We start from the raw sequence: 10,210 nt of genomic DNA, 5'->3' as shown, positions 1-10,210 counted from the left end.
CAGCCACACCTTTTCATGCCTTTTTCCTTTTTTTTTTTCTTCTGAAGACATGCATGTTGTTGTGGGTTTTTTTTTAAACATCTTTATTAGAGTATAATTGCTTTACAGTGGTGTGTCAGTTTCTGCTTTATAACGAAGTGAATCAGTTATACATATACATATGTCCCCGTATCTCTTCCCTCTTGCATCTCCCTCCCTCCCACCCTCCCTATCCCACCCCTCTAGGTGGTGACAAAGCACCGAGCTGATCTCTCATGCCTTTTTCCTTCCAGCTAATGGAGGGCCTCTCCTCCGGTTCCCTTTAAGACCACCTGTGTTCCCGCCCTTCTCCCCTTCTCCCTTCCACCTCCTCTGGAACCCCAGTCTCTGTATCTCTGGTCTGTTCCTCCCTACCCATCTCCTAGTAACACGAGCAAATATTCCTCTTCTCTGCCCTAGAACTCCTTGATTCTCCAGTTGCCTCCAAATTCTGAAGACACACTGGGCTCCCAAACTCATTCTCAATCCCATTACTAGAAATTCTGGGTCAATAGATCCAGACTGGGGCCTGGGGAATTTGTGTTCTGAAAAGATTCTCCAGGCCATTTGAATATTTCCTTCCACCCCAACCTGCTTCCCAGATGAAAATCTCTGCTTTGAACTTAAGCATCTTGTGAATGACTAAGCCAGGCCTGGTCATTCACAAGATGCCTGAAGTCACAGGTGTACACCTTTTCAGTTGTATTAGCTCTGTGCCCTCTTGGGGAACCAGATGCATCTATGAAAACTTAGCTCTACCAGGTACCTTCTGTTCCGCCTAAGGAGTCAAGCCAATTGTATTTGGCTGGGCCAAGTACAGAATTGAAAGTACCCTTTGAGAGATCCTTTGTAGATTTCAATGGCAATTAAGTATTTTCATGTCTAACTTCCCACTCCAATGCAATTATACATATGCAATCCGTGTTTTCAGGTGCTGACCTCAAATCCCAACAAAATCTCCATCAAGTATTTCTGGGAGTTCTCAGAGGTGACTCATTAGTGATTTGTGATATTTTCATTCTCTTTTCTTGATTCATTCTCACTTCCCTGGGTGCCGCCATGTTCATCAGTCTCTCCTGAACCTGTTGGGCCAGCCAAGACTTCCCCATGACTCTATTGTTTCCATCCCCTCTTCCTGATGCCACTGCCTTAGCTGGATACCACTTTGGCCAGACCACTCATCCAACAGGTTCTGCTGCCTCCTTCAAGAAATCACAGGCTTCTAGTGTTGATTCAAGGGGAACTTGATCCCCAGACTGCTGTTGGGAAGTAGGGAAAAATGTGTCTTTCTCCTTAGATTCTCTTAGAGGAACATCAGAGCAACATGACTTGATTCATCAGCATAAAAGATGTTAGAAATAGCTTTTTGGGGGCTTCCCTGGTGGCGCAATGGTTAAGAGTCTGCCTGCCAATGCAAGGGACACGGGTTCGAGCCCTGGCCCGGGAAGATCCCACATGCCACGGAGCAACTAAGCCTGTGCACCACAACTACTGAGCCTGAGCTCTAGAGCCTGTAAGCCATAACTACTGAAGCCCGCACGCCTAGAACCCGTGCCCCACAACAAGAGAAGCCAGGACAACGAGACGGTGCTACAAAGAGTAGCCCCCATTCGTTGCAACTAGAGAAAGCCCGCGCACGGCAACGAAGACCCAATACAGCCAAAAATAAATAAATTAATAAACAATAATAAAAAAAAAGAAATAACTTTTTGGTAGTGAAATTAGTGGTATTCAAGATGGGTGCTTGGCTAGATTTTGTTTTTGTTTTTGTTTTTTGCGGTACGCGGGCCTCTCACTGTTGTGGCCTCTCCCGTTGCGGAGCACAGGCTCTGGACGCGCAGGCTCAGCAGCCATGGCTCACGGGCCCAGCCGCTCCGCGGCATGTGGGATCTTCCCGGACCGGGGCACGAACCCGTGTCCCCTGCATCGGCAGGCGGACTCTCAACCACTGTGCCACCAGGGAAGCCCTTGGCTAGATTTTGATGAGGGTATCTGAAATACTTCTTAGCTGTTTTTGGTGTGTGGATTGAAGATTGGGGGATTTCCAGTGCTAACCAAAGATTATACTAACCCTTAGATGTAGGTTAAAATTAATTTACATACATATATCACATTGTTCATACTGAACTGTTTCAAAATAAAATACTACACAGGCAGTGCAGCAGACTTAGACATGTTTCTAGTGGAGATCTGGATCAGGAGAAATATCCCAGGGACAAACACTCTACTACCCGCAGAGTTGCCCTTCTCATCCATATTTAAGAATTAGTAACATTCTAATTCAAAGTATTGAGCCAGATTCCTTTTTCTAGAATGAGTTCTTTTTCTCTCAGGAAGTTGCTCAAACTCATTTAAATAGACTCTGGGTGGCCCATCCAATATTTCCCCAAATATGCCCAAACTTGGCATTCCACCTCAATGTAGCTCTTGAAATTTTGCTACCACGCCAGCATATGTATGTATGTATGTATATATATATAAAGAGAAAAGAACATATATGCTATGTTCTTTTTTCCAGTCATATTTCTTTCCTCTCAATAATTGAGTTGCCCCTCCTTTCTCTTTCAAGAATTGCTTATCGTGGGACTTCCCTGGCAGCGCAGTGGTTAAGAATCCGCCTGGCAATGCAGGGGACACGGGTTCGATCCCTGGTCTGGGAAGATCCTACATGCCACGGAGCAACTAAGCTTGTGCGCCACAGCTACTGAGCTTGTGCTCTAGAGCCCACGTGCCACAACTACTGAAGCCTGTGCACCTAGAGTCCGGGCTCCACAACAAGAGAAGCCACCGCAATGAGAAGCCCGTGCACCGCAAAGAGTAGCCCTCTGCTGGCTGCAGCTAGAGAAAGTCCTGTGTGCAGCTACGAAGACCCGATACAGCCAAAAATAAATAAATAAAATAAATAAATAAATTTATTTAAAAAAATAAAGAATTGTTTATCGCATTTAAGGTTCAATGATACCTTTGTTTTACTTTGCTGTTAGAAGTGGAGAGGACCCATCACTCACTCCTCATTTATTAGCTCTAACCTATTTATAACTAGATTCAAGGAGTCAATGAGGAAAGTAGTACGGTGCTGGCAAAGTTGATTTGCGTAATGTGCAGAGACACTCAGCCTCTTACTCCAATTTCAACTTATCCACTAATGAGACTAAAAAGCTGGAGAATTTCAGACCTTTCCAGCAGGTGAAGGTCTAAAGCAGCTATAGAAGATCAGGCTCTATGAAGCAATTCCATCTGAAGTCAGGAAAACCCAAAAGGGGGAAAAAAAAAGTGACCCAAGGATTAGCATGAACCATTGGCACATTAGACCCATCCAGGAAAGACCCCATGGACATGGGACTCTCATCAATGTCCTGCTCCAGGGTGTTGAGGTATGAACAAGGGGGTAGGAGGAGAATGCCCCCTCCCCATATACTCCTGATCAAATACTTTGACCTCTAGGGCACAGTCATAACTTCCCTTCTGCCCAAATTCACTTTTCAAGAAGACATAAGGGGTCTTCTGTGCTAAGGAAATCGAAATTTCAGAGGAGGAGCAAAATGGAGTTAAACTCCCTCTTTTTGGTTCTCTCTAGCTTTCTTTCCTCCTAGGCAGCTGGAGGGTAGGATGGGAGTAGACGAGGGTCTCCTGCTTGGGAAGTGCTTCTCCTTTTTGAAGACTTCACAGACAATGGTGGCAGGGGGGACCGGAAACAAGGGGGCCTGGAGATAGCTATCAGGACTGTCTATCTCAACCTTAAGTTAATGGGGTGAACAGAGTCCATAACTGTCCCATGTATCTGCTCACTTCTCCAGCATTTGGGTCTAAAGACCTAGGTGGATATTAAAAAGTCAGTAATAACTCTTAGGCATTTGTGCCTTCAGAACCAACTGGAGCATCTCCACCAACCATTCAGATAACAGGGAGCCCAGGCATCTCTTTGCTTTCCTTGGAGACCAGCATTTGACCACAGATAAGCCTTTCCCAAAGCACCTGCTTAAGTTTCCAAATATATCCTGCATTAGCATTAACCCCCACTTCATTATCATAGGATGATTGTTCTTCAGCAAAGCCTGTGTGCCATTTCCATCCCTCACACTCACGTAACAGCAGTGGAGTTTGGACACATGCTTGATTGCTTCTGATACAAACCTGACAGTTGCTCATCAGATTCTTTTCTAATGGCCTAATGTTAAAGCCTTAGTAGACCTTATTAAGGAATGATTACCTCATTTGAATCTTTAATTATCTTCCACCTTTTTATGGATATAAACATGCAACTCCCTCATAGAACTATCATCATATGAGTATGTTCATTAAGTCCAACAGCTGTCCTTTACCATCGAGGCCCAGACCATTTAAGCACTACTTTTCTGAATATCTCATCAGTTGAATTATCTGATTTATTTTACACTTTTCAAAACAGTAAGCCCTAAGTTATGAGGTTTTGTCATATTGCTTACATTGAACGCTGCCGTTCCTCTGGTTATCTCAAAACAGTGGATGCCAATTTTCATTCGGAGGTGTGAAATTCTGACTATTGGTCAGTTTTCAGAGGTGAGAAGAGCCAAATGATGGCTAATTATAAGTTGAGTCCTGTTTAATAAAATCCATATTCTGTCTTGATAAACTTTCTGCTAAACATCTCAATTAATAGCAAAATGATTCTGGAGTTTATTCTGAGGTGACAAGTTTACTTTCCAAAATCAGATTAGAAATTAGTTGGGTTTTTATTTTTTCTTTTACTTCTTTGAATTTTTAACTTTTCTATAGAGAAGATGAATTTCTCGTATAACTTAATAAAACTGTTGTAAAGAAGTGAGTAATATTGTGAACACTTCAAATTACCATGAAAATGTTAACCCCAAGGGAGGACTGTTTGGATGGAGTTGCTGCCCAGCACTGACTCTGAGTGCAGCCTTTCAATGCTTCTATAGTTCGTTAAAGTGAGGTCTTCTGGGCTCATATGGCAGCGTGAATTCAGCTTTGAAAACTCACTCTGCTCCAAACACATACATGGATAAACACATGGATCAAATACAGAAATACAGAAAAAGAGTACTAAGAAATTCGACTGACGAAAAGGCGAGATTAATACCTTACTGGGCCAGTCATGGAAGAGAGATTTTTTTTTCTCTAATTCTCTGTATTTAAAAAAAAATAATGGGGGGAAGGGAAATAGGTGAAGGAGGTTAAGAGGTACACACTTCCAGGTGCAAAATAAATGAGACATGGGTATGAAATGTATAGTGTGGGGAATATAGTCCATAACTATATAATATCTTTGTATGGTGACATATTGTAACTAGACTTACTGTGGTGATCATTTTGAAATGTATAGAAATATCAAATCACTGTATTGTATAACAGGAACTAACATAGTGTTGTAGGTCAATTGTACTTCAAAAATAAATAAACAAACTCATCTAGAAATCAGATTTGTGGTTACCAGAGGCAGAGGGTGGGGGGAGGGGAACTGGATGAAGGCAGTCAAAAGGTCCAAACTAAAAAAAAATTATGTTTTAAAATTTGAGATAATTGTAGATTCACTTGCAGTTGTACGAAATAATATAGCGAGACCTTATGTACCCTTTACTCAGTTCCCCCAGATAACACCTTGCATAACTATAGTGCAATATCACAATCAAACTATTGACATTGCTATAATTCAATGATCGATCCATATTTCTTAAGTTATACATGCACTTATTTGTTTGTGCATTTAATAATGTGCAATTTTTTTTTTATGTCACCTCTTTTTTTTTTTTTTTTAAAGCTGTTGGGGGTAGGAGTTAATTTATTTATTTTTGGCTGTGTTGGGTCTTTGTTTCTGTGCGAGGGCTTTCTCTAGTTGTGGCAAGCAGGGGCCACTCTTCATCGCAGTGCGCGGGCCTCTCACTATCGTGGCCTCTCTTGTTGCGGAGCACAGGCTCCAGACGCACAGGCTCAGTAGTTGTGGCTCACGGGCCCAGTTGCCCCGCAGCATGTGGGATCCTCCCAGACCAGGGCTCAAACCCGTGTCCCCTGCATTGGCAGGCAGATTCTCAACCACTGCGCCACCAGGGAAGCCCAATAATGTGCAATTATATATTGCATGTATAGATTCATCTAATCACTTCCACTGTCCAAATATATAAGAGGTCCATCACCATAAGGATTCCTTCTGTTACCTCTTTTTTTTTTTTTTTTTAATGAAACCAAAGAGAACACCAGAGATGTAGAAGAATGGTTGTGTGGAGTTTCCTTTGCCCTTCCTAAAACACAGCTGCCCTGTGGTGGGTCTGCCTCTTTGCTCTGAAGGCCAAGAAGCTCCCTAGGCCATTCGTGGCGGGATGGTGGCTGATCACAGCTTTGGTTCTGGAGATTGTGGAGGAGATGGGACATCAGGGCAGAAGATGGGGGAGAAGAGCAGCCTTGTGAAAAGAGAAAGTCAGTTCCCGGCCTTCTCCCTCAAGCCCAGAGAGTCCAAATGGTGAAGGCGTTTTGTGCATGTGCTCTGTTCACATTTTTTCCTTGAACCCTGTGATCCTTCATGAGACACTGGATTTCTGTTTTCTTCTTCTGCGGAGCCCCTAGACATGTCGTCAGGCTGCTTTCTTGGGGGCGGTGGGTGAAGCAAACATATCTTCTCCCCTCATCTCAGTACTCGGTCACCTGAGCCAACTCGGGTGTCAAATTGACAGTAATGTTTTTATACAAGGCATCGTATGTGACGTTTGCAAAGTAGTTCAAGTTGTTGAGACCGTCCAGCCCTTGCCGTTCTTTGGACTTCCTCAGCAACGCGTACCTTCCAAGAAACTGGACTTCTCCTCGGTGGTGATGAAGAATGGACTTGTACTTCCCTGTGTCACCTTCCGGCCGACTCACAGAACAGCCTGCATTCTGTACTCGGTTCCACAGGTCGTCATCTTCTCCACCCCAACCCCAGAAAGCATTAGGAAAGCCGTTGATTTTCTGAAACTGTTCCACTGTTAAGCCGCTCACTCCGCCAAAGAACTCAGTATAAGGAAGCAGATACATATACTTATGCAGTTTAATTGCAAAGTGCCTTGGCATCTGTTCCACATCCGTAATAGTTAAAATCGCTTTCTGGTATATGATCCACATCACGAAAAATAAGACAGTCCCAGTCCAAGTCCTTCATTGCTTCTTGAAAACCCACATTAAAAAGCATGGCTCGGGCTTCCCTGGTGGCGCAGTGGTTGAGAGTCCGCCTGCCGATGCAGGGGACGCGGGTTCGTGCTCCAGTCCGGGAAGATCCCACATGCCGCGGAGTGGCTGGGCCCGTGAGCCATGGCCACTGAGCCTGCGCGTCCGGAGCCTGTGCTCCGCAACGGGAGAGGCCACAACAGTGAGAGGCCCGTGTACCAAAGAAAAAAAAAAAAAAGCATGGCTCGATTAAAGGGTTGGGTGCCAACTTCCTCCACCTTATAAAATGCAAACTGTAGGCGCTGGCGCTGGGGCATGGGAATCAGGTGTCGGAGCAGGACCAGGAGGTGCTCATGGCGGTTCCAGAAGGGGATAAGTATTGCCACCTTCCATCGAGGAATGCAATCCGATGGCTTCCAGTGACCTCCGAGCTTGATGGTTGGGTCTCTAGAGAAGAGTTCATGGACGGCATCCATTCCAATTTCACTCATGTTTATGGCTATGGGGCCCTTCATGGAAGGGAGCCTTTCAGGGCAGGTATGGTTTGCAAAGTAGGTGAAGTCTTCAGGAAGCAAAGTTGTGGTTTGTAGGAAGGTTTCGCTGTGGTTCAAGTCAGGAGGATAATCTGAGTCATTCACGCTACTGTTCCTCTTCGCGTAAGCGCTCCGAACTACCTGCTGGTAAACCTGAGCGCCGATCGTTCTCATGTTGTCCCAGATGAGAATGGCTTGAGCCTGCATCATGAAGAGGTAGGTGTTCACTGCTAGTGTCGGAGGGTCTCCTGCAGAGGCGGGGGATGGCTGTGGCTCACCGCGGGAACCAGGACACTGGCAGCAGAAGCCCTGGGAAGGACTCCCTGGCGTGAGCCCTCCCAGAGTCCCATTCTACTGCCTTTTCATGACCACAGACACCATCTTCCCCGCCCATCACTATCCCCTGGCAACCACTAATCTGTTTTCCATCTCTAAACTTTTGTCATTTCAAGACTGTCGATAAATGGAAGAATCACAGAGTATGGGACCTTTTTGAATTGCCTTTTCAAACTCAGTATAATTCATTTGAGATCCATCCAAGCCGTTGCATGTATCACTTCCTTTTTACTACTGAGTAGTATTACATGGTATGGATGTACCACAGTTTGTTTATCCATTCACTCATTGAAGGATCTTTGGATTATTTTTAGTGTTTGACTATTACAAATAAAGCTACCATGAGTTATGTATATATTTTTGTGTGAATGTTAAGTTTTAATTTCTCTGGGATACATGCCCAGAATTTTTTTCAATCTCCAAAACTAAAAACATAATAGGATGAAATCATGTATCTCATACAGTTCTCACAACTAGTCTTTGAGCCTGATCTGGACTACTGTACCCATGTTAAGAGATAGAGAAACTGGAATTATAAAAATGATTCATCAGATTACTCCAAGTGTAAACTTTGAAGTTGGAATTCTTTCTCATTAAGGCCTTGTTTATTCTTTAAGGCAGCCCTTTTAGAAGGGAAGTTTTCTCCATACCTTGAAACATGATGTTATCTGCCATCTCTGAGATTTTTCATCTTAGTTTAGGTACTGATATCTAAAATATCCAAATTCTGCACACATTTAGATGTCTGTGATTTTGAAAATTGATCCCTATCCCTTTTCTCTTAATGAAGAGAGCAGCCCAACCACTGCAGACAATGAGGAATGCATTAGCACCAACTGGGGAAGAGCAGGAATTCTGCAAACCCTTCATCTGAAGCTAGCTAGCAGCCAGAAATTCCTCCTCCCCATAAGCTAGAAAACAGCTGTCCCTGAAAATTGTTGCTCCAAAGAAGGAATTACTTACACTCTTTTCTTTAACTCAAAAGATCAAGGCCTGGCAGAATGGAAGACCAAATCATTTGTCTGTTTATTCACAAAGGGCAGATTTAGCATCCCCAACCTCTAACTGGCTACAACCTGCAAAAGCAAAACTGAAAACCAAGAACCACCGAACCCTAAGCGTCATTATAGCTTCCTTTGACTGTTTCATTTTATTCAATTGGGCTACTCACTGATTACATTTTTGTCAATGTTTTTCTGTGTAAGAGATGAAAAGACTTAAAGACTTAAACCTGTGATCAGCAAAACCTAAGAAAAAAAAATTCTAAATCCATCAATCCCAAAATGTGCATTTCAGAAGATAGGGAGCCGGTCTAATTTAACAATATGCTAAACGGGTAAAATATTTTGCCTTAGAATTAAACTCGTCAGCAGTGAACCGTGAAGCTTCTACAGTCTGTCTGGAAAAGACAAGAAGTGGTCGGGCTCTGCTGTGAGAGCCATGAATTCAGCTCGGGGCAGGCAGAGGACCAAGGGACCTGAATATGCCACTTACAACAACTAATTCAGATTAAGTGACTTAAATCTACATCTACCTTTCCTGGATTCTGGGTTGGACTTACATATGAATAGAATTGATCCTTGCCAATGAGATGGGATTTCACAAAATAAAACAACAATGACAATAACAGCTAACATTTATCAAGTGCCAGCATAGGGCTAAATGCTTCACAGGGATTATTTCCTTGAATCTTCATGATACTCCTATGAGGTAGGTATTATTATCCCTATTTTACAGTTAAGGAAACTGAGACTTAGGATAAGTAACTTGCTTATGATCTCATAGCTGTTAAGTGACGAATCTAGGCTTCAAATCTGTGCATGTGTAATTGTCGGAATTCAAGTTCTAAACCATATGCTCAGGTTTTTACTCTTAAATTTTACCATTAGAAAGCCATTTTTTTGGCATAAGACATAGTCCCTTATTAATTGCCAATCTCCTCTGAAGGGATTACATGTTAAGGCATTATCAATTACCAACTCCATTGTCAATGAGTTCTTCAAACCCTTACAGCTTGATAACAAACTGGGAGGAAATGCTTCAAGGAAACAAAGGGGAGTGGGAGTGGGAAGTCTAAAGGAGGGGAATGAAGTTGTGGAGAGGCTCTGGGACTCTACAAGAAGGCTGGAACCAGAGTCACTATGACTGCCAACAAGCCTGCCTGAAGAGACAGATTTAGAGCCAGCCCACTT

General features: G+C 43.4%; 1 protein-coding gene across 1 annotated transcript; it reads right to left on the bottom strand.

Annotated features, from left to right (window-relative positions):
- Positions 1-202: 202 nt before the first annotated feature.
- LOC101289197 (beta-1,4-galactosyltransferase 5-like) lies at positions 203-8,023 on the bottom strand. Its single transcript, XM_049712336.1, is given in 3 exon segments — positions 203-7,059; positions 7,061-7,181; positions 7,399-8,023. Coding segments are annotated over 3 exon segments (1,035 nt in total). The 5' UTR covers positions 7,893-8,023; the 3' UTR covers positions 203-6,639.
- Positions 8,024-10,210: the final 2,187 nt, after the last annotated feature.

Source organism: Orcinus orca, chromosome 7 (assembly GCF_937001465.1).
Source record: "Orcinus orca chromosome 7, mOrcOrc1.1, whole genome shotgun sequence".
NCBI classification, from domain to species: Eukaryota; Metazoa; Chordata; class Mammalia; order Artiodactyla; family Delphinidae; genus Orcinus; species Orcinus orca.
Note: the sequence above shows the minus strand (reverse complement) of the source record. Positions and strands in the feature narration are given on the sequence as shown.